The sequence below is a fragment of the Leptodactylus fuscus genome, chromosome 5 (assembly GCF_031893055.1).
Source record: "Leptodactylus fuscus isolate aLepFus1 chromosome 5, aLepFus1.hap2, whole genome shotgun sequence".
Classification (NCBI taxonomy): Eukaryota; Metazoa; Chordata; class Amphibia; order Anura; family Leptodactylidae; genus Leptodactylus; species Leptodactylus fuscus.
The window spans coordinates 53,222,733-53,248,361 of record NC_134269.1 but is presented as its reverse complement, the minus strand read 5'-3'; the positions used below and the strand labels follow the sequence as shown (position 1 = coordinate 53,248,361).

General features: G+C 42.8%; 1 protein-coding gene across 2 annotated transcripts in view; it reads right to left on the bottom strand.

The window, feature by feature from the left end:
• The window catches only part of PCSK6 (proprotein convertase subtilisin/kexin type 6), a 142,506-nt gene that overhangs the window by 43,099 nt on the left and 73,778 nt on the right, over nucleotides 1-25,629 (bottom strand). Inside the window, exons 9-14 of one of the 2 annotated variants that reach the window (XM_075273143.1) lie at nucleotides 15,872-15,972; nucleotides 15,022-15,125; nucleotides 14,232-14,349; nucleotides 7,549-7,737; nucleotides 4,526-4,662; nucleotides 177-353 (exon numbers count right to left, since the gene is read on the bottom strand). In XM_075273143.1, the coding sequence (XP_075129244.1) occupies nucleotides 177-353; nucleotides 4,526-4,662; nucleotides 7,549-7,737; nucleotides 14,232-14,349; nucleotides 15,022-15,125; nucleotides 15,872-15,972 (826 nt within the window). Of the gene's footprint in view, nucleotides 1-176; nucleotides 354-4,525; nucleotides 4,663-7,548; nucleotides 7,738-14,231; nucleotides 14,350-15,021; nucleotides 15,126-15,871; nucleotides 15,973-25,629 lie in introns of those variants that run through there. The other variant, XM_075273144.1, reaches the window with a different exon arrangement.

Here is a 25,629-nt window from a genome sequence, read left to right as displayed (position 1 = left end):
TGTAATATTTTAGATTAGCTAGTAGTAACATGGAACAGCACTTGTGCCATTTTGGCTATTAGAAATACAGGCCAGTAGTCAGAATATGCTTCCAGATCCACTTTAACCATTATGTGTTAAAGTACAAGAATACGATAAGCTACTTTGTACATACATGACATACCCTAGACTTGTACCTGAATACTCGTCCTCTTCCTCAAACTCCAGGTGACTTTGAAAGAAGGCGACTTTAGCTGGCTCCATATCACTGGCAGACAAATCCAAGGCTTTCGTTCTTGAATGATGAAAGTTGAGAGGGTTATATGGATGCTCAGATGTACCATAAAGAATCAGCGTCCATTCCTTCAACTTCCCTGGAACACAAATGTAGGCATTCTGATATCAGGAGATGCAACGTCAAGCTATCAATCTAATGTCTGTATTGGGAAGAACTGCTGCTTTCTTTAGTAAGGACAGTGAGACTATGTACAAAATGTCAATTTCATAAACCTGGATAAACCTAAGAATATAAAAAGTTATCAGTTGCACTGTCATTTTACTAAACTTTAGGGATGGAATTTTACAAGTTTCTGATCAAAATAAAATAAATAAAAAAAAAAAACACAACCACAATACACAAAAAAAGGAAAAAAAATTGCTTATTTTGTATGGTGCAATAAACCCACAATTTTGCAACTTTATCTACGAGTGCAAGGTAGCATATTGCTTTTTCTTTAAAGAGAAAAAAACCCCACTGTGCCAAGATGTCAATTTCCTTAGTTACACCTCTGTGCACACAAAACAAGAAACATCTGTCAGGAGTTGTTGCCACCTTCATCTTGTTGGGGTGCGCAGTACAATGTCATGAATAAATTACCATTTGCTGGATGAAGTGTATATATTTAGCTCCTCTATACTGATCAGGGTTAACTACAGGGGGTGTGGAGTTCACAAGTGACATAAAATATCAGTTTGCAAAGTGACTCATCTGTTTTTCATACAAGAATATTTTGTAGCATTTACAGTAATTTTTTTTTTTTTTTTTGACAGATTCAGAAAAGGAAATGAAGGGCACGATTTGGAAGTGTATGACAGCAGCGCCAGGAACATGAGACTGTAATTGATGTGTACTTTCAATTAAAAATATACATAAATATTATCTGTCACATGGCGCTGGAGAAGATGGAACGTGATTTGTGAAGACTAGATCTATATTTGGACAGAATCAAAAAAACAAGCCAGGAGACCTTACATAACCCATGGCGGGCAGATCACCCAGCTGACAGCGCACGTGCACACTTTAATGGCATCTAAGTAAATCTCCCACGTGTATGGCTACCTTCCTGCTACTATAAAGATTTGCTGTGCTCCTTGTATACTTGCTGGTGCCATAGTCCACAGCAAGTTTAGCATGCTCCTTGTTGTGGATTATGGCACCGCTGTATACATGCTGGACCGCTCATGTGCTGGGTATCATCTGTTCAAGCATAGACCATCTAATAAAGTTGTAATATATTAACCCGCTGTCTTCTAAAATCTGTAAATGGGTCTCTTAAGTAGTTTGATACTTTTAAGGAGCTTGGTTCTAACAATACTGAATATCCTCGGCATGCAGATACCTTATGTAGAGGAAACGTGAGGTTTTCCCATCTTAGTAAAGCAGGTCACTAGAATGGCCAATTCTCAGAATGAAGGGATCAAATCACTAGCTAAGCAATGTGACTCCCAATGGGTTTCCCTATACAATTAAGTGCCTAGGTCCAGTGGCAACCTAATGTATATAAAACTACAATACAGCCCCATCTATAGGATGGGCAACTATATCCAGCAGTAAACCAGCCAGATTGGAATATGTGGGCGCCATGCATTTCTCCTTCAGCAACATTGTGTCCAAGTGCATGGTCATGCCTAGAAGAACAATTTTTATCACTAGCTCTAGCTAATATGGGAATACCAAGTGTTGAACCCCCGCTATACTCCTATACTATAATTTGCCGTATATCGATAGAGGATACTTTATCACTTTATTCATGTCCAACTTGGTCCCTGCACAACAGAGAAGATTGAGCACATATTTGGTGAATATCCCCGATCCAGATTTTGCTGCAAATTCTGTACGTCTTTCCAAAAATAATTCTATATATCACTGTAATAACTGCTCTCCGGCAAATACTTTAGGAAATGTTGGGAAAAACTTGTTTAATTTGAATCATTTTGAAGAAATACATTTAAGAGTAAAACCCTCAATATCTACTCAGGTCCACTCCATCTCCTTAAGATCACCACTTAACCTCTTAAAGTTTTACTCTAATTCATCCATGCTGAACTTTTTAGCCAATAATTCCAAAAAAGCATCTACGTGCAAATTTATCGGCATCATGCTTGTTCCATACTGTAGCCGGGCTATTCAAGCTTCCAGCTGCAGCGTCTTTTCGGGTGGATTTAAAGAGTTAACACTACCTCCACAAGCTGAGACGTTAATGTGTGTTTTTGCCTGAAATGTTTTGTTTTCAGTGAGAGAAAACACATAATATGAATAAGCACCATGACTAATGCTCATTATAGACTCATGTTCTCACCCATCCCAGCCCGCTCCTCGCACACTGACAGATGTTCAACATATCACTGTTTGATCTGGGTTCAGCACGTGGGCTGACACTCCGCTCCTTATGCAAGTTGGCTGCTGTTCCTTACCCACCCGAGTATACAGCTTGTGGTCAGCTCCTCTAGGGGCCCCTGATTTTCTCTACTTAGCTGATGTCAAGCTGGGCTCCTCCTTATTAAGCAACCTAACGGTCAGGGAGGATTGAAGTGGGAATGGACGACACAGAATATTCAGCTATTTGCTCCATGCAGAGAAAATTGACATATGGTAATATTTATGGTCAAGGGTAAACGCATACAAGCCTCATATATAAAACATCAAGTCTATGGTGATCTAATGACAGTCTAATAAGGCCATAACATTATAGATGCACTGACAACCCCCAGTGTAATACTCAGGAAATCCAGAAATATGAGCTGTTGGGGGTCCTAAGAAGCGTTGACATTTATGACATAGTAAAATACTAATGACTTACAACAGCCATAGGATATATTCAGAGGTCTAGGTAACATTTGTTTCAAGGGGTTATGTCACCAAGAATATTTATCCTATATCCTTAAAACAGAGGATAAATATCTGTTCAGTGGGGGCCTCCACCAATCTTGAGAACGGAGGTATTTTACCCCCATTCAGCCTTATTGCACCTATTGGAATACCCCTCAGTGGATGGAATGTATCCGTACTCCCATTCACTTAGTGTGAGTGCCAGAGATAGCAGAATGATATACCTCAGCTATCTGCAGCACTCCCATTGAAGTGAATGGAAGCATGGATGTGTTCTAACCAGTAAGGGCAAGCCAACTGGTGATTGCAGTCAGGATGAACGAACAACTGGGGTCTCAGGTTCGATGGGGGTCTAAGAAATCAGCCCCCCCCCGCCTGATCAACTATTTCTCCTCTATCCAGGCTTTATGGCACCAGAACTAAGAGCTCTACATGTCCATACCAATATGAACAGGAAAAGTGAGAAAGGTTGTTAAAAAACCAGAAAATGCCATAAATGGACTGTAGATTTCAAGTTACTGGGTAGACTGGGCCTAGATGGGGGGTCCTTATGGTCCATTGTGTAATAGGATGGCATTTTACAACTTTACATACAGAACATGGTGGCAGATTTATTAATCCAGTCTAATTTCTAGACAGTGTAGATTTACACTAGACAGTCAGATAATCCAGCAGATTTATCACAGTGGTTGATAAATATGGTAAGCCTTTATATTCTCTAGTCTAAGCTTATACCAAATACTAACATAATTTTACGCCATCAGTTTGGCGCATCTTAAGCCATGCCTCATTAAACTGCTATGATTCAGCCATGTCTAGCAAATTAGAAAAAAAAAAAAAAAAACTCTCAAAACCACATGCAATAAATGAGCAAAAACACTGAATTCTAAAAGAAATACAGTAGTAAGTGAAGGCCAATATCTTATCAAAGACAACCGCCTTCAGACTGGATTCGTAGTGGTGATCATCTGATCAGCTGCCAGGGCTAGATACATGGAAAGTTCCAGGCCACATAGAGGCACACCATTCTTGTTCATAAAGTGGAGGAGTGGGGAACTGTGATGTCCATATGTCCTAATAAGGCACCCGGACTGGGGTTGTCTTCAGGACCATCATTTTTATAGAAAGTACATAGCTTCCTATCCTTCTGCGGTTTTTTTTTTATATTTATGTTTTTTTTTTTATATTTTATACTTTCAGCAGTGAAGACAAAAACAAATCAAAAGTTGAATTTTTATACAAAATAATGTTGACTTCCTTTGGAAACCAAATTATGTAACCAGCCATCTATGCCAGCACCCAACAAATAACATATCATGGTAGAGGCCATCACACGATCTGGTTGTACCCACATAATATCTAAATGGACAGGAAAAATAACTTAATACATTTTAATGCGCAGCTTTTATTCGTCAGCAATATAAATATGACAATTACCCTGTGTCTCAGGATTACGCAGTTGGGATGGAATGTCATGAATTTCCAGCATCCATTCCCCTTCAGCTTTTTCGCCCCAGCAATGAACAGTCATGAACTCCCAGTTCTTGAAACCTTCATTTGAGTAATCAAACGTCCTGTAAGACAAAACAGCTGCTTATTCAAGACATTCAACTACTACTCCGATACCATGGCTGCCTACAGACCACCATTGAGAATAATGTCTGAATACAGGGGCTGTAGTGTGTGTACGTGGTTAAACTACAGTGACTGGAGTGAATATACGTGGTAGTGTTCACGCTTTCACAAATATCTTGTCCGAATTACACCATAAGGAGCTTCTGTGGACAAGGCTTTAGGGAGGCAGCCGCTTACACAGAACTCTGTCCTTAGCAACTCTAACCAGGGTCACTGCAATGCACGTATTTCGGGAATTTACAGTAACCCTGGTGTACTGTGGGCCAGACATAATGCCCATAAGTTATCAAGATGTTCCGGCCACTTAATTCAAAAGCACTCCTGTGCACCAGAATGTATATAGTGAGGAACTGGGGTAGATTTCCTATATAACGCATGCCAAGTTTCTAGCATGGGTCCAAATACATTTGTCAGGTCAATATGCCCCCGGTCAAGCCTGCTTTGCTCTCCGCTCACTTTTCAAAACTGGCGAGCGGGTACAGAAAGGGGAAAGTGTTACATCTTTGGCACAACAGAGCGCCAAAGATGTTCCACAACTATTCCAATCTACACCTGGCATAGAGGGAACAGCAAATTCCCCCCATTGTCTTCATGGCCATAGAATAGTATCTGGTAACAGTCAAGTTCCATCAGGCTCTGCATTCCAAGGAACAATGTGGTTAGCTTGTATTGTTGCCAGCACAAGGATGCTAATCTGTTTCAGTGTAACTGTGGTCTGATGGTTTTAATTCTGCGGTTTCTTCTCTTTCCGAACAATGTCATGGCTGGAGACAAATTTTTTTTTTTTGAAATGAAGGGTAGCAAAAGCACAAAACATAAAAATCCCAGGAGTCCTGACCTTATTATCTCTTATTATTCTTTTAGTTCACACACAATAAGACCAGTCTCTGGCTGGTAGGAAAAGCCTCACCCACTGCTTTATCTTCCATAGGAGGCTAGAGACAACAAGTCCTACTCCTTCAGACATACCAGCAGAAATGGAGGTGATCTTTAGGAAATTGACCCGTCCTCTGCAAGATTTCTACAAGTTCATTTTACAGCAGACAAATACTGTTGTTTTTTCTAAAGGTATTTATTATTAGATTTTGCATGGATTTTGGATATGGAATGGACCCTCACTATTTCCTAAAACAATAAATACATGCAAAAAAGACTTTATTTTGGGTGTCAAAATAAATCACAAAAATAAAATAATTGGAGGAGTCAGGTGAAGGGCAGACCATTGGGATTCCCAGATACCATGAGATCCCCAGCTGTCTGACATACAGCACCCAGCCAGACGACAATAAAGGGGTGGCATGCTCCAGCTTGTAATTCTAGCAGAACCAGTACACTTTAAGGGCACCAATGACCCTACAGAAGATCCTTACTCCTGTGCTGTCCCTGTATGACATCCTTCAGGCCGGCCATTTCCAAAGCTCACCCTGTTCACCACCATGAGGTTTAATCTCCTCTATTAGTTAAAATAAGTCCACAATAACTTGTCTGCAACTTCCACCTGACTCCTCAACCGTGAAATCAAAGCTGTGACAGTTTCCATATGGGCCATGTCACATGTAACACTATTATATTTACTCGACTCCCTTTAAAGTTGCTTTTGTAATTTTTTTTATTTAATTTGTTTCCACATTTATTTTCAATGCCATGAAAAAATAACTTAAACTAATTGCTAAAGGACAGAATGTCACTGCTTTGGCCAGATACTGTCGTCCAAGGTTATCTGAGCCAACCCCCTCTAGGCTGGCATTGGTAAGATTATTACAAATATTATCCTTCAGTTTGAAGAAAAAAATCCCTTTAAATTTGTACTTCTTGGGTTTAGTAAAATTAAAAGGAGGGAAACAAGCAGACAGAGGGCAGTGAGATACATAGACACCACCCTTAGCCTCAAGTGAGTGTTTTACCTCCTCACAGAGTTGGAAGAGAGAAGACCCTTACTACAAGCTATAGCAAGACTTGCTATCTCTCTCTCCTTTCCATAGACCTCAATGGGGTGAACCTGTAGTTCTCAGACTGCTGAGATCTGAACAGTAACTTCAGTGCAAGGGAAGTGGGAAGGAAAATAACAGGAGACACAAGCATTTGTCTGTAATAAAATATTTTACAAAGTACCATTTTCACCTACACTAGCGATTTATGAATTTTTCATAAAAGTTTAGGTAGGTTTTAACCTATTGTACATGGTTCTCTGGGGAAATAGACTATGGGGCAGATTTCATAATAAAAATGCACCTGAATTCTGGTGTAATTTTTTCCAATAAACTGGCATACACGCCTTACACCATCTTTATTAATAGTTTTAGACAATTGTGCTTTATGAATTCCTACCGCAATGCGATTACATATAATAAAGAACTAGAAGTCTTGGTAAGACTCAATTTGAAGATGTACCATTCGCTTAAACGAAAGGGTATTATATAGCCCTCCAAATAAAATCAATCTTTATTTATTTAGACAAGGTCAAGTGAAGATCAGCAGAATCCACCATTTAAGGGTATATGCAGCTGTGAAATCTTTTCTTGTCACAATGCATTGAAGAAAAAAAAAATTATATATATATATATATATATATATATATATATATATACACACACTGTATATATTTATACACGCACACAGTACTGTACATTGTTTTTGGGTCTACTGTTTCCATATTTCCTGTGTATTTCCACAGTAACAGAATACAAATCAACCATATGTAGTCTGAACCTATAGTCATATGCTCTACTTTTTATCCCCAATAGCCTGACTGCAAAATCTGTTTTATTGTGTGTTATAATGGAAAGCTGTACAGAAAATGTATTCTACATTCTTCAGCAACTCACCTGCGGGCTAGAAGTTGAGACTTTGTCCCTGATGGGGAAATGAGGTTAATCTGCAGGTCTCCTCTGCGTGGATGGGATATGGTAACCCGTACAACAACATGCTCAAGGTATGCCACATGCTGCCCGCTGTGATCTGCGCATGCGCTGGTCTGAGTTGTGGTTCTTATCAGCTGGTCAGCTCTGATAAATCTGCACACAGTTACAGAGGAGACAAAAATGGAAAACTTAATATTTAACTGATGGTCACCCAGCTTCACCAGTATGGCACTTGTAATGATTCATGTTTTGAATCAAGTCTTTCAGTTGGAAGATTTGTCATTGATGAGCCTGGGAAAATATTAATGGTGGTCACAGTGACCCGCACTGAATAAAAAATTCTTACATGTATCAAGTATTTAGAAGGTACTAGGTTGAAGAAGCAGAATTTTTTTTAACCACAAGGAACATATTAATAGATATTTGTGAAGTTTAGAAATTGTTCAAAGCAGCCGATCTCGAGTCTCCAGTCTACAAGGAAATTGACTTTCCTAATTATATATACAAAGAATTCACACTGCCAATGGATATCACTGGGTATCGACATACGAATTAGGAAAGTGTTATACACACCGTGAATATTCAGCGTTCCATTTACATTTTGTGTATTTAGCGAATAATTATGTTTGTTTACAAGTCTCCCATTTACTTGATCAAAAACATTCAACATTTCGTGTATAAAGCGGGTTTGTGTATAAAGCAGTCCAGTGCCATCAATAAGAAAAATTCTAAGGAAAACGTTAAAGGGATCCTATCAATCACACACTATTTTTTCTAGGTACCATGTTGGAATAGCCTTAAGAAAGGCTATTCTTCTCCTACCGTTCGTTGTCTTCTTCGTGCCGCCGTTCAATCCCGGTTCTTGTCGGTATGCAAATTAGCTCTCTCACAGCACTGGGGGTGGGCCCCAGCACTCAAACAGCACTGGGGGCATCCCCAATGCTGCAAGAGAACTCTCTTCAGCGCCGCCTCCATCATCGTCAGCAGCGTCATCTTCATCCTCTTCTTCCGTCGGTGGCTTGTAACTTTCGGGCCTTGGGCAGACCAGACTGCGCATGCCCACAAGCCACGAGAAAATCACTGCTTACAATACTGTGCAAGCGGCCATTTTCTCGTGGCCTGTGGGCATGTGTAGTCTGCTCTGCCCAAGGCCTAGAAGTTACAAGCCACCGCCAGAAGAAGAGGCTGAACAGGACGCTCCTGACGATGATGGAGGTGATGCTGGAGAGAGTTCTCTCACAGCATTAGGGACGCCCCCAGTGCTGTTTGAGCGCTGGGGCCTGCCCCCAGTGCTGCAAGAAAGCTAATTTGCATACTGACAAGAATCGGGATTGTAGGCGAACGGCGGCATGAAGAAGACAATGAAAGGTAGGAGACGAATAGCCTTTCTTAAGGCTATTCTGACGTGGTACTTAGAAAAAATAGTATGTGAATGATAGGATCCCTTTAAAGTCTAATAAATGTGTCATTAGTGGACGTTCACACTACCACTGGTGACTGCCAGTGTCCATTGCTATTGTCCGTTACAAGATTATAACAACGGACACTAGCTGAACCGTCACAAATCTGCTAAAACTTCCTTTTTTTTTTTTTTAACGAATATGATTAGATTGGACATCCAATAGTAGTGTGAACCCGGCCGTAGTAAAAGTGATAAGAATACACAAAAGGGTAAACTGTACAGTAATATTTACTGAATATTGTTCAAGGATTTAAGAGAGGGTTAGATCTCGTCCTTACAGAACGTAACATACAAGGGCTACTAGTATTAATATAAATTGTCAGCAGCAGCCAGAAAGCAATTTTTTACACTATAATGGGAGAGTCCCATTTGCCAAAAAGGGATTCTTTTAACACCCCCAAAAACTCTTGTACTAGTAGACTAAGGTCACACATGACGAAACGCAGCAGAAAAACGCTGTATTTTATAGAACAAAGAAAGTGAATGGAATTGTATAATTTCATCCACACACTGCGGAAATATATGCCGCTTCAAAAAATACCATAAGTTTTTTTGCAAAAATGCAGCATTTTCTCATAGACCTATACGGTTTGAGGACGGTAAAAAATAAACTGCAGAAAAGCAGAGAAAAATGCTATGTTTCTGCATTGTATGTCTTTAGTCTTAGAATATTTTGTTAGTTTCCATCAACTTGTGTGTTTGTAAGTACAAAAAGACCGACTGATGGTTGGGGGTTGGTGGCGTTAAAAGGGGTTAAGCTTTATGGTAAAATAGTACTTGTTTTAGCCATTTAATAAACTTCTTACTACCGCATCAGGCAATCCACATCCTTTACACTATATTAATGTCCTCTTTATACCTGTTTTAATATGGCTACAGATACACATTTATAATGTATGACTAAGCATGGAACTTATTTGCACCGTACACTATTCCTTCAACACATCCAAAATCTAATAAAAAATGACCGCATTTTCTGGCCACGGATGAACGATTGTAAATATGACTAACAATATTACAGCTGGCTCAAAATCTGGTTTATAGAGCATCAATACGCAGAAACAATATTAGGCAGGAGAAAAGTGATGACAAAAGAAACCAGAGGGGGGGAGAAGGGCAGATCTGCAATATAAGACCTAGAGTAACTAAATAATATTGTTTTAACCCATCAGTGTCAGTGCTATTTGAACAGATTGCTGTATGTACACATTACTAGGTGACATAGTATGAATGCGGCTTTCACAAGTTCCCTTGGAGGCGCCCAGCCAGGACTGACAAAATTACTCAGATTAAATGTAAATATTTTAGTGAATTCTCATGAGAACTCCAGGCATTTCATAGCACAACCTAATCTACAGAGCTCCCAAAAACAGCAACGAATACTACGGTGTCAGCTATTAACGGCAAGGAACTCGAAATATCAAGCTTTAACTGAAGAAGAGCAAAGGTACACAGCCTAAAGAATGGAAGATGACCAGAGGATATAAAGCTGTAATGTATACTATAGTCCGATCAATAGATAACATAGTAAAACTACCTATCCTCTTATACAGAAAGCCCAAAGGGTACTGTATCCAAATAGAGAGGGAGAACAGTTTTAGGCTAAGGCTCCACGTTGCAGAAATGCAGCTTTTTTTGTTGCAGATTTTGACGTGGTGTTTTGAGACAAAGTCAGGAGTGGATTGAGCAGTAGGTAGAAGTCTAACAACTTCCTTTATATTGTCCCTACCTTTTGTAGCCATTATTGGCTTTGGCCCAAAAATCTGCAGCAAAATCTGCAACAAAAAAAGCTGCAACGTGGGGCTTTAGCCTTAGGGTTTTACCCTCTATGTCCCATGGAGCAATTTGTGACTTGTCAATGGCAAACTTCCCATGCCTAAACATGTGTGATGTCGTTTGTTATTATTCCTTCCCTATACAAGTCTTATGCACGACTAGTGTACCATGTAGGCCCACAGAATTTTATTATTTAAAGTTTACAACTTTATGGAAAGAATCAATGATTTTCTAATAGAAAAATGTAACCTCAGTCTGTACAAAGATCGATTACACAGGATAGTGCTTTGCATCCATCATACAAAAATAACAGAAAATGTGCACTGCAATGCAGAATATTCTTGACATAAAAACAATTCTATTATTGTGAAAATGATGTTCACAACAAGGAGCATAAAGCCATTGTTACCATGTTAAAGGAGTTTTACCCATGAACATAGCCATATTCAAATTTGTACGTATAAATATTACAAAATTTGCAGAATTCTAAAGATTTTCTCTATCCATCTTAATGGTGACCATCTTCTCTATATTGGTTGCCAATGGATAGGCAGGAGCTTTATTTATTTATTTTTGTAGATTGTGAGCCCCACATAGTGCTCACAATGTACATTTTTTCCCTATCAGTATGTCTTTGGAATATGGGATGGAAATCCATGCAAACACAGGGAGAACATACAAACTCCTTGCAGACGGTTTTTGCCCTTGGCAGGATTGAACACCAGGACCCAGCGCTGCAAGGCTGCAGTGCTAACCACTGAGTCACCGTGTGGCCCCCATGATGGCTGGGTTTCTGATAAATGTCAGGCCATAGAAAGTTCCTATATACATTTTATTAACAAATTTCATCTCGTTTCTGTGAAATCCTGCATTTCTTTATACTTTCCCTTGCTTCTGTATTGAGAGCTGTCCCCTGTACGGTGGATGGCTTGTGTAGTGGAGAAAAAAATAAGGGTAAAGCAGGTCACTTCAAACTGTTATATCTCTTATAAACCAATGTGCTTCTGGTGTTGTATGAAATATGTAATTTTCCTCTTTCAGGTGACACGAAGGCTGCAGTTCTACCTGTATTATATCCAGAGATTTCACTGGTTGAAAACAGGACTAATGTGAGGAATGCAAAAACCAGAGGGTCCACGCTTCCTTTTTGCCGGAGACGTAGATAATTAAGCATAGTCGGATTTTCCTCAGGACTATCCATTACCCACTTAACCTTTACGGAGTAATGATGGAATGGATATGGCTGACTGGCCAAACCAGGTGTCGCCAACACCTGGAAACCAGCCGTCTGCGTAGACAAGGCTGTTTAAAGAATCCGACAATTTGGATAATGTGGGATGTTCCACAAAAACAAAACCCAGTGGGCGCGCACCCCTTTGACAGTACGTTTGGGGGCTTTGGTGTCAAACAAACACCACCCCTTCGTCAGATCTTAGTTTTCATGCTGTAAAGCATACCATTTGTTGCTGAGAACTAGAGGGAGGTTTTTAAGACACTAAGAAGCCTGCACAGAACAGGACCCATGTGTCCCGCCCAGTATCTGCAATGAGACCACCAATGGTCCTGAGGTCACGTGACATCAATGCTGTGGGCAGTCATCGGCTGTAGTGGTCATGTGTCTGTGTCATGTCGTTGTTGCTGTAAACCATGAGCAAATCAGATGGACATATTGTGGATTCCAGGCCTGAACTAAAACTTCTCACCGCTGTTAGGGTCAATACGTTGCAGATACTGGGCGGGACACGTGGGTCCTGTTCTGCGCCGGCATTTTAGCATCTTAAAAACCTCCCTCTAGTTCTCAGCAACCAACAGTATGCTATACAGCACGAGGACTAAGATCTGACAAAGGGGTGTTTGTGTTTGACACCAAATCCCCGAAATGCGTTATCTGTTATCAATAAGAGTTGCATCATTACACTACATCCGGCTTCGGTTGTTAATGTCAAAGGAGTGTGCACCCACCGGGTTTTGTTTTTGTGGAACATCGCAGATTCCACAATTTGTTGGACTGGGCAACGTGGTGGCTCAGTGGTTAGCACTGCAGCCTTGAAGCGCTGGAGTCCTGGGTTCGAATCCCACCAGGAACAACATTTGCAAGGAGTTTGTATGTTCTCCCAGTGTTTGCGTGGATTTCCTCCCATTTTACAAAGACATACTTATAGAAAAAAAAAAAAGTACATTCTGATCAACATTTTAAAAATAAATAAATGAAAAGTTGTTAAAAAGTTTACACTTGACACGTTAATGGTCTACATATTTACATATGGTTATGTTAATGGAAGTTCCCTTTAAGGAAAACATAATATTATATCTGAAATAAAATATAAGTAGATAACCCATTCCTAAGGCCTTCCTTCACCCGAATCATCACAAGTGCAGAGCTTAAACTACCAGCTTAAACTACCACTGGTAAACTGGCAGTGTGGTTGTTACGGGGTTAAACAACAAAGGGGCTTATGCCAATCAAACAGAAGGCCATTCACCGAAGACCACAGAACGGGGATGTGAAAATTTATTTTTTATTTAATTTTTTAAAATCGCATATTACAGAAATTGGTTTCTATTTTCACTTAATGGACTGCTCATCTCATCCTCAGACTATTCTATATAGATAACTAAACTATAAGAATGAATATATATATATATATATATATATATATATATATATATAACTCTTTCTCCATATTTACCTCACACACAGAAGTGTATGGAGGGAGAGAGGAAGTGGCTCTTACCTGATGTCAATAGAGCTCTCACTCAGACTATAGCAGAGCTTGAAAGCTGCAGTACATGTGTGTCTTTTCCAGCAGCCTCCTCTCCCCTTGCCATAGACTTCTTTGTAAAAGATAACTCTGCCTGTTAAAAGGGGTTGTCCAGGAATTGGAGACTAGGGAAGGTGTAACAAGAAAAAAATTCATATTTACCTGTCCCTAGTGCTCTGGTGTCTGCCGCTGCCGTCCACTCGGATGCATGCCTTGCCTTCACTGCAAGTGACTATTAAGGTCAATCAGTGGTCTCAGTTGCTACAGGAAAGGACCCAGAGACATATGTGAGTGAGTTCACTGGATCCTTTCCAGCCATTTCTAAGGCTTTTCATGTGTGGTACAGATGTGAAGGCATGGTGCATGCCTAAATGGACAGTGGCGCTGGAGAGTAGGGGGCCAGAGAAAGGAAAGCATGATTTATTTATTTATTTCCTCTGTGATTTGCCCAATTCCTGGACAACCCCTTTAAGTGTAGAAGAAAACCTACAGTATTTCTTCAATAAGATATATTATAAAGTTATCTATAATCACCTGTTCTATTCTTTTATGAATTTTTTTTCTAAAGTAGAAGTCCGCTTTTCTAAAAATTAAAATTTAAAATTAAATACTATTGCAAGTATACATTGAGATTTCCAAAATTTTACCTTGGACGTTTGTCTGATGCTCCAACACACACATGTTGAGGTGGCACCGTCCTCCACTTCTTCGCTTCAACCACCATTGCATCGGCATCCACCAATCCAAAGCCATAAAGATGGCTGACTGAAAAAAATAAAGGTCTGACAATTTCCTTTCTTTGGCCATAAACACATTTAAATATTACAAGTAGAAAATTGGAGATATTACAATTAACATTATGTTCTGAACAACTTCATTTTTTCATGTAGAAGGTAAGGCCCACACAACTCGTGTCACATACTTTGGTTTGCCCATAATACTCAATGACATAATGGGGAAACATTATATATATATATATATATATATATATATATATATATATATATATATATATATATATATATATATATATATATATCTTGGTTGTAGGGGACGCTGCACTCTAAAAACACAGCCGGTATCCAATATCCCAGACACCTGCAGCAGGCCAAGGAATGTGCAGTGTTCTAGGTTTTAAGTAACTAAAGCTGACTGTGCTCGCTCTGACCTGCTCGGAGGCCACACATTGAGCACTTTGGAAACACTAATGTTTTATCAGCTGAAACTTGTGTAACATGAACATAGGTTCACAGTTGACTTATGATAAATACGCTTGTCTTAAAAAATCTGGATTACATTTTAACCAATTGGATCGTACAAAGGAGTACAATGAAAATCATACGGGAACAACATGCCCAGAGCCAGATTTTCTATGGAGGGAATGAGAAGTATAACATGCTAGAGCTTCAGTTTCTGCATCTGCTAATTGTTTCTGACCTTTACGTCCAGCTCCATTTGTTCTCCAGTCTGGGGCCCTGAGATGGACGGATCGGGAGGTCTTCACCAGTAAATGTTGGACGTCTCGCCAATTGAGCATTGGGCTGCATTAAAAAAAATAAAATAAAACAAACCCACACACACAAATTAGATGACTAGGAGGTCCTTATAATTCATTGCAAATAGCAAAAAAAGTAAAGTATAGCCATGTTTTGTCAGCAAGATCAAAATAGGTCGGTTCACGCAAAAATCTGATAGCATTATATACTGCAGCTATGGTCATGAGCAGATTTGTGTCCTACCTCAAAGTACATGTGCATACAAAGAATTTTTCATAGGGTCGTCCCACTTTGGACAATGGTTTTATACAATTTGGCCTTGATCAACAGCACATCAAAAGATTTTCTGTTCCTGGAATCCATTGCAATCATATGAAGGAAAATGGCAGCAAGTGCTCAACACAGAGGAAAATAAATATTACACTGTTCCAAATATTGGTCAAAGGGGAAATGGTCACAAAAATTGTGAGTGAAAAATAGGGACTTTTTTCTTGAGTCTTGCAGTGATTATATTTGTTATATTTTTAATAAACACACACCCAAGTATCATCTCAGCCATGTGAATAAGAGTAAATAGGAGCTGGTCAATGGCTGGACACAAACCTTCATCGAACTGACAAATTTGTTGACTGGATAAACACTTCCTTCGGTATATTGATGTCAATGAGTGGTATCATGTATACCGTAGCAAGGAATAAACTGTCCCTCTCTGTAGATAACCAAAATCATCATGTATAGACCCAATTTCAGGATACACACTTCACCTGAATACCTACAAGCTACAAACTTACTTTGCTTCCAACGCCAAAGCTATAACGCCGGCCACCATTGGAGCAGAGACTGAAGTCCCAGTGTGATCATCTGTACATCTCTGTCGGAGATCTGTTGTGACCTTCAGTTAAAGGTTAGACAATTAATAACAAGTAGCGGCAATATGCTGGATACATGTAGCCACTGACTCTGACCTCAATACACTGCAGTTTAATGAAATTACACAATAAAACCTGAAACAATGGGCATCTATATATTGCCATAGAGCCGTAAACTTCTATTTAACCTAGGAGTTGTACTTATGTATGAGTCAATCTCGATTATTCTTTATTGATGCATTTTACTCCTACATCAAAACAATACAGATCCTCTTCCCATCATTCCAGTTACTTTTATCTTTAGGTATAGTATATCGAGGCAAGTTAGCTCTGGGTGTACTGGTCACTTCCATTTATAAAAAGTAGTGAAGATACTGAAGTTGGGCACAAGCCTGGTTAGAACTGCTAGAGATTTTAGGCAAAAATGTTCCAAGTATACATTGTATTCCAGTGAAATCTCAGGGTTACATTTACTTATTGCAGAGACCAACTCTAGGTCTCCTCCAAAAGTTAGAAGGCTGTCTTTCTTTTGACACTTAGTAAAAGGTAAATACCCTCTGAGTCAATGTCCAAACCATTAATGAGCCATAAAACAGGACTAGGAGACTTTGACCAGTTCTCCAAAAGAAAGTTATTCATTTTAGACCGCTGTTCTGGGGCTCTGGTACCTAGTCATTACAGGAGAGGTAAAGGTTGGCTACATGATAAGATTTCGATGTAGCTGGTGGCACAGTGGCTAGCACTGGAGTCCTGGGTTCGAATCCAACCAAGGACATCTGCAAGGAGTTTGTATGTTCTCCCCGTGTTTGCATGGGTTTCCTCCAACAGTCCAAAGACATATTGAAAGGGGGTTAAAAAAGGAAATGTTTTGATGTAGCTTTCAGAGTGGTATGGTTTCTCCTTGTGGATACCATAAGCTAGTAAAGAGAGTCTTAGAGATACAATGTTTCCTGGGAGAAGTTACAAAGTGGTTGGGGTCCAGTTTCTTATTGCAGTGACTGCCAACTGGCATACCTTTTCCAGGGGACCATTCTGCCTTAAGACTCTCTACATCGCCTGGCAGGTTCCACAAGGAGAAGCAATACCTGTACATGAAAGTTACAACAAAGACTTCTTAACCAGTCATCCGGATCCCCGCTCAGAACTGATGAGGGGCAATAACACGGAAACAACTGTCTACAGATACAGGTCTCTTCCTTTTGGAGGAGTCTGGCTAAAATCACTAGTCATGCATCAAGGATTTTTTTAAAAATGCTCTTTATTGAAAAATTACATTGGCCATCAAAGTAAAAGAAACTGTATACTAATATAATCACAGCTGTAATCAGACAAGATCACTGGAACCATTGTGGATTTGGTATCATATAGCACAAAGCAAGTCTCTTCTATGAACTGAAGCGACACAGTTGACAACAGAAAGGAGATGAGGACGGTCTACAGTACAGCAGTCCGGGTTACATTCCCAACCATTGGCGTAAAGTGTTGCGAGTGTGGGACTAGGTAGTGACTAGAGATGAGCGAACAGTGTTCTATCGAACTCATGTTCGATCGGATATTAGGCTGTTCGGCATGTTCGAATCGAATCGAACACCGCGTGGTAAAGTGCGCCATTACTCGATTCCCCTCCCACCTTCCCTGGCGCCTTTTTTGCTCCAATAACAGCGCAGGGTAGGTGGGACAGGAACTACGACACCGGTGACGTTGAAAAAAGTAGGCAAAACCCATTGGCTGCCGAAAACATGTGACCTCTAATTTAAAAGAACAGTGACGCCCAGCTTCGCGTCATTCTGAGCTTGCAATTCACCGGGGACGGAGGTTTCCGTCCAGTTAGCTAGGGGTTAGATTCTGGGTAGGCAGGGACAGGCTAGGATAGGAAGGAGAAGACAACCAACAGCTCTTATAAGAGCTAAATTCCAGGGAGAAGCTTGTCAGTGTAACGTGGCACTGACAGGCTCAATCGCCGCAACCCAGCTTTCCCAGGATCCTGAATGGAATACACTGACAGTGTATTCCCGTATACCCCATATATACACCCCAAATCCCCGTTCCAACGGTGTGCCCCCCCACCTTCACCCCAGAAATACCCTGCAAGTCCCCTAGCAATAGAATTGGGGCTATATACACCCACAATTTTTGCTACTGGTATATAGTGCCATTGTCTGACTGGGAATTCAAAGAATATATTGGGGTTACAAATACCCTCATTTCTTGCTACTGCCATATAGTGCCAGTTTCTGACTGGTAATTCAAAGAATATATTGGGGTTACGTGCACCCACAATTTTTGCTACTGGTATATAGTGCCATTGTCTGACTGGGAATTCAAATATATTGGGGTTACAAATACCCTCATTTCTTGCTACTGCCATATAGTGCCAGTTTCTGACTGGTAATTCAAAGAATATATTGGGGTTACGTGCACCCACAATTTTTGCTGCTGGTATATAGTGCCAATTTCTAACTGGGAATTCAAAATGCGCAAGGCTCCCGGAAAGGGACGTGGACGAGGCCGTGGGCGAGGTCGGGGGAATGGTTCTGGGGAGCAAGGTAGCAGTGAAGCCACAGGGCGTCCCGTGCCTACTCCTGTGGGGCAGCAAGCATTGCGCCACTCCACAGTGCCAGGGTTGCTTGCCACATTAACTAAACTGCAGGGTACAAACCTTAGTAGGCCCGAGAACCAGGAACAGGTCTTGCAATGGCTGTCAGAGAACGCTTACAGCACATTGTCCAGCAGCCAGTCAGACTCTGCCTCCTCTCCTCCTATTACCCAACAGTCTTGTCCTCCTTCCTCCCCAAATTCCCAAGCTTCACAGAACAATAACCCCAACTGTCCCTGCTCCCCAGAGCTGTTCTCCGCTCCTTTCATTGTCCCTCAACCTGCCCCTCCACGTCACGATTCCACGAACCTAACAGAGGAGCATCTGTGTCCAGATGCTCAAACACTAGAGTCTCCTCCATCTCCGTTCGATTTGGTGGTGGATGACCAGCAACCCACCCTCATCGACGATGATGTGACGCAGTTGCCGTCAGGGCATCCAGTTGACCGGCACATTGTGCGGGAGGAGGAGATGAGACAGGAGTTGGAAAAGGAAGTGGTGGATGATGAGGACACTGACCCAACCTGGACAGGGGGGATGTCAAGCGGGGAAAGTAGTGTGGATGTTGAGGCAGGTGCAGCACCAAAAAGGGTAGCTAGAGGCAGAGGCAGAGGTCAGCAGCTTAGGCGAAGCCAGGCCACACCCGGAATCTCCCAAGATGTCCCAGTTCGTACCCAGCCCCGAAAAACTCCCACCTCGAGGGCACGTTTCTCGAAGGTGTGGAGTTTTTTCAAGGAATGCGCCGAGGACAGATATAGTGTTGTCTGCACAATTTGCCTCTCGAAATTGATTAGGGGCTCTGAGAAGAGCAACCTGTCCACCACTTCAATGCGCCGTCATTTGGAATCCAAGCACTGGAATCAGTGGCAGGCAGCAACGGCAGGACAAAGGCCGCCTGCCGTTCACGCCCCTGCCTCTGCCACTGCTGACTGTGCTGGCGATGCACTCCAGAGGACGAGCCAGGACACCACTTCATCTGCCTCCGCCACTTTGTTGACTTCTTCCTCATCCTCCCCTGTTCCTGTCTTATCTCCTTCTCCTGCACCATCAAAGGCACCATCAGGCGCTTCTTTACAACAACCCACCATCTCTCAGACATTGGAGCAGCGGCAGAAATACACTGCTAACCACCCACACGCGCAAGCCTTGAACGCCAACATCGCTAAACTGCTGGCCCAGGAGATGTTGGCGTTCCGGCTTGTTGAAACTCCCGCCTTCCTGGACCTGATGGCAACTGCGGCACCTCGCTATGCCGTCCCTAGCCGTCACTACTTCTCCCGGTGTGCCGTCCCCGCCTTGCACCAGCACGTGTCACTCAACATCAGGCGGGCCCTTAGTTCCGCGCTTTGCACAAAGGTCCACTTGACCACCGACGCGTGGACAAGTGCATGCAGACAGGGACGCTACATTTCACTGACGGCACACTGGGTGAATGTAGTTGAGGCTGGGACTGCTTCCCAAACTGGCCCGGTGTACCTCGTCTCCCCGCCTAACATTCCTGGCAGGGACACGAGAAGAACACCCCCCTCCTCCTCCACCGCCTCCTCCTCCGCCACCGCCTCCTCCTCCTCCTCCGCCACCGCCTCCTCCTCCGCTGTTAGATTGACCCCAGCTACGAGTTGGAAACGTTGCAGCACTGGCGTTGGTAGACGTCAGCAGGCTGTGCTGAAGCTGATCAGCTTGGGGGACAGACAGCACACTGCCTCCGAGGTGAGGGATGCCCTCCTCGATGAGACGGCAATATGGTTTGAGCCGCTGCACCTGGGCCCAGGCATGGTCGTTTGTGATAACGGCCGGAACCTGGTAGCAGCTCTGGAGCTTGCCGGACTCCAACATGTTCCATGCCTGGCCCACGTCTTCAACCTAGTGGTGCAACGTTTCCTAAAGAGCTACCCCAACGTTCCAGAGCTACTGGTGAAAGTGCGGCGCATGTGCGCCCACTTTCGCAAGTCGACAGTAGCCGCTGCTAGCTTAAAATCTCTCCAGCAACGCCTGCATGTGCCACAACACCGGCTTTTGTGCGACGTCCCCACACGCTGGAACTCAACGTTTCAGATGTTGAATAGAGTGGTTGAGCAGCAGAGACCTTTGATGGAATACCAGCTACAAAACCCTAGGGTGCCACAAAGTCAGCTGCCTCAGTTTCACATCCATGAGTGGCCATGGATGAGAGACCTTTGTGACATCCTACGGGTGTTTGAGGAGTCCACAAGGAGGGTGAGCTCTGAGGATGCGATGGTGAGCCTTACAATCCCGCTCTTGTGTGTTCTGAGAGAATCCCTGATTGACATCAGGGATAACTCAGATCACACAGAGGAGTCAGGGATAGCATCCGATCCGTCACAGCTGGAGAGTAGGTCCACACATCTGTCCGCTTCATCGCGTTTAATGGAGGAGGAGGAGGAGGAGGAGGGGGAGGAGGAAGAAGAGTTGTCCGATGATGTGATGGTGATACAGGAGGCTTCCGGGCAACTTCGAATCGTCCCATTGTTGCAGCGCGGATGGGTAGACATGGAGGATGAGGAGGAAATCGAGATTGAACTTTCCGGTGGGGCCAGAGGAGTCATGCCAACTAACACTGTGGCAGACATGGCTGAGTTCATGTTGGGGTGCTTTACAACCGACAAGCGTATTGTCAAAATCATGGAGGACAACCAGTACTGGATCTTTGCTATCCTTGACCCCCGGTATAAAAACAACATCTCGTCTTTTATTCCGGTAGAGGGGAGGGCCAATCGCATCAATGCTTGCCACAGGCAATTGGTGCAGAATATGATGGAGATGTTTCCAGCATGTGACGTTGGCGGCAGGGAGGGCAGTTCCTCCAGTAGGCGACCAAGTTCTCACCGGTCCACACAAACGAGGGGCACACTGTCTAAGGTCTGGGACACCTTGATGGCACCCCCTCGCCAAAGTGCCGCCACGGAGGGTCCTAGTGTCACCAGGCGTGAGAAGTATAGGCGCATGTTGCGGGAATACCTTTCCGACCACAGCCCTGTCCTCTCCGACCCCTCTGCGCCCTACACATATTGGGTGTCGAAGTTGGACCTGTGGCTTGAACTTGCCCTATATGCCTTGGAGGTGCTGTCCTGTCCTGCCGCCAGCGTCCTATCTGAGAGGGTGTTCAGTGCAGCCGGTGGCATCATCACTGACAAGCGCACCAGTCTGTCAGCTGAGAGTGCCGACCGGCTCACTTTGATAAAAATGAACCACCACTGGATAGAACCTTCATTTTTGTGCCCACCTGTGTAAAGCACCCCAACATGAAACTCCATGTCTGTACTCAACCTCTCCAATTCCTCCGCATCCTCATACTCATCCACCATAAGCGTTGCACAATTCTGCTAATACTAGGCTCCCTCCACCCTGATTTCCCCCAACTCTGCTGGTTAGAGGCTCCCTCCACCCTGATTTCCACCAACTCTGCTGGTTAGAGGCTCCCTCCACCCTGCTTTCCCACAACTCTGCTGGTTAGAGGCTCCCTCCACCCTGCTTTCCCACAACTCTGCTGGTTAGAGGCTCCCTCCACCCTGCTTTCCCACAACTCTGCTGGTTAGAGGCTCCCTCCACCCTGATTTCCACCAACTCTGCTGGTTAGAGGCTGCCTCCACCCTGCTTTCCCACAACTCTGCTGGTTAGAGGCTCCCTCCACCATGAATTGGTCCAAACTGGGCTGTTTAGAGGCTCCCTCCACCATGAATTGGTCCAAACTGGGCTGGTTAGAGGCTCCCTCCACCATGAATTGGTCCAAACTGGGTTTTTTAGAGGCTCCCTCCACCATGAATTGGTCCAAACTGGGGTTTTTAGAGGCTCCCTCCACCATGAATTGGTCCAAACTGGGCTGGTTAGAGGCTCCCTCCACCATGAATTGGTCCAAACTGGGCTGGTTAGAGGCTCCCTCCACCATGAATTGGTCCAAACTGGGGTTTTTAGAGGCTCCCTCCACCATGAATTGGTCCAAACTGGGGTTTTTAGAGGCTCCCTCCACCATGAATTGGTCCAAACTGGGGTTTTTAGAGGCTCCCTCCACCATGAATTTGCCCCAACTCTGCTGGTTAGAGGCTCAATCCACCCTGATTTTCAAAACAAATGTTGGTGCCAACCTCAACTTACTACAAGGGCCAAATTCACTGCTGGTGACAAGCTCTCCTCACTGCAAGTGCCAAATACACATGTTTCAAGGTGTTTTCCTACTGTCAGAGAGGTGGTATTGAGTGTGTAAAGTGTGTAGTTGTTAGGCTGTGATGTTGGGGTAATAGAGGGTCTTTGGTGTGTTAGATGCCCCCAGACATGCTTCCCCTGCTGTCCCAGTGTCATTCCAGAGGTGTTGGCATCATTTCCTGGGGTGTCATAGTGGACTTGGTGACCCTCCAGACACGGATTTGGGTTTCCCCCTTAACGAGTATCTGTTCCCCATAGACTATAATGGGGTTCGAAACCCGTTCGAACACACGAACATTGAGCGGCTGTTCGAATCGAATTTCGAACCTCGAACATTTTAGTGTTCGCTCATCTCTAGTAGTGGCCAAATACATTTTAAGGTCAAGATCACAGTTCAGCATACAAGTAAACTATTAAGGACTCCATATTGCCTATATCTTGTTGTGCAAATTTGAGGGATGGAGTCGCACCATACTTCCCATACTGGTTTAAGTTTGCTGGGTCAATTTGATGTCTATATACTAATGTTACACCAGGGGATCATCTTATCTATTTGAATCTTCCACATACTTCGGGAAGGGGTAATGGGGTGCACTTAAGTACCAAAAATAATTGTCTTTGTAAAAAGATTCTCATGTGGTGTGTTCACACTTCCTCTGACAAGAGACATGTTTTAGGATGGCTAGGTAGCGGGAGAGAAAGCGTGGACAACAAGGGAGGCAATACTCTCCAAAATCTAGCAATGGGTGGGCAGTTTGAAGGCTTTGTAGCAGGTGAGGTATTGACTCACCAGGCAGCCATATACTAAAGGAGCACTATATAGGCAGCTTTTTTTCCTCTAGGAGGAGACCAAATCTGCATTCCAACAAACTAGCAGAGCGACATCCAAGGTTTTCTGTTAAATAAGACAACAGCCGCTGCTTTCAAAGAGTTAAAGCTGATCATAGACCGCTGTACAGGCTGAATTGGACCATTGACTTTCCATGATTGGTGCCTTTTGGTCATACAAATGAGTGATAGATAACCGGGGGCAGATATCTGCACAAGTGATCGACTGCAAAGTCATTCATGGCAAATGCCAGAGGAGCTGCAGTTCACCCACTGCCCAGAAAGCAAGCAGAGATCAATCTGTTCATGGTTGGTGACAGTTGCCCAAGCGTATACTAAGCATAAAATATCTATAGCTACATCCAAAATTTCTATTTGACATGTCATGGGTACAATCTATATTTGTCAATTCAATTAAGACCTAGTGGCACCACAGAGTGCACCAGAAGCGACCAGGCTGCATTCTCAAGCTCATTGACCTAGTCAACAGTGTGTATCCACCGAGCGCTCCGCTAAGATTAAAGATAGGCAGCACAAGCAAATTGGCTTTCCCATAATGCTTTGCAAGGATCATGGATAATTTAGTCAGCAAGCGCCGACATTACCCATCTGTGATTAATACAAACACTAATGACTGCACCTGTTCCTGGAGCAACGCATGCTGGGTCCTGCGCCATCACGGCCTATGCATTTTTTATAAATGATGTGGCAAACCTATGCATTTTCCTGAAGCAGAACGCTCCCCAGTCCATAAAGTTTCAACTTCAGAGCAATACATACAGCACATTTCAGAGGGGTTTACAAAAACACCACTCCTGTTTCATTAATGATTTATAAGGCGGCTCAGGTTATTTTGGAACTCACGCTGGGTTTTTTCTCTTAGGGCGAAGTTGTGCCTTATAAAATATACGGGATCACATTGCATATTAAGTGCGCAATTACAGCACAAGTTTGACAGTAAAATCTTTCAACTATTTGCAGCTCTTTCCTCCCAGAACTATTAAAGTCATGAATCGTCTGCCATGGTAAGAAAACAAAAACATTAAATGGCTGAGTGCTTTCTACTACTTAACACCTCCTTTAATATATATGAGACGCACTTAAAGGCGAGACATTTATCTGAAGTCATAAATACACACAACCATGGCCTGAACCTGAAATACCAGGTACATTAATTACGGCGCCCTCTCGGCATCTTCCACCCAATTAGCGAGGCTCGGAGTCGAGAGAGTCTGTCCTTTAATATTTAAATGGAAAGATCCGGCACAGCCGTGAACACACTTCAGAAATAGTAAATGGGTAATTGGATGTCAGTCCGGCTCGAAGAATATCGAAGGATAGATTGAGAATCTTTTCAAGTCATTAACCAAGTGGTAAAAATAAATAAAACAAGTGAAAGATTTCCTTCTCTATAATGTCACCCCTTCTTATTGCCACGCTGCTGCTCCAGACTCAAAGGGCAGAATGTGCTTTAGTGCACTCAGCATCAAATGGGGAGACATGTTTTACAACAATGGTCAATTGCTGCAAAGTGCACAAAATAGATGCCCTGCAAACAGAGATCAACTGAAACCTGGAAAATTTATAAAGCCGCTACGCCTGACACCTGAATGAGACCTTTCATGCCGTAAGAAAGATATGTCCTATTCAGGATCACAGATAACAAGAACTCAGTACAACTCGTACTACTATTGGTTGACATGGTAAAAACTACTTAAGGGAGCCTTCACACGGAGTAAACACGTGTGTATTTTTGCAAAATACACGTGTAAAAATATTTTTACAGGCGTAAATTTATACACGTGTAAAAAATATCATTGAAGTCAATGGGAGTCTTATTTTTCACGTGTATTTTGCAAAAATACACGCGCATTTACTCAGTGTGAAGGCTCCCTTAGGCTGAGGCCCCACATTGCGGAAACGCAGTTTTTTTTGTTTCAGATTTTGCTCCCTTTTTTTGAGTCAAGGCCAGGAGTGGATTGAGCAAAAGGTAGACAAATAAGAATTCCTATATATTTCCCACTCCTTTCGTAGCCAAACCTAGGAGTGTCTACAAAAGGAATGGGAAATATATAGAAAATTCTAATGCTTCTAC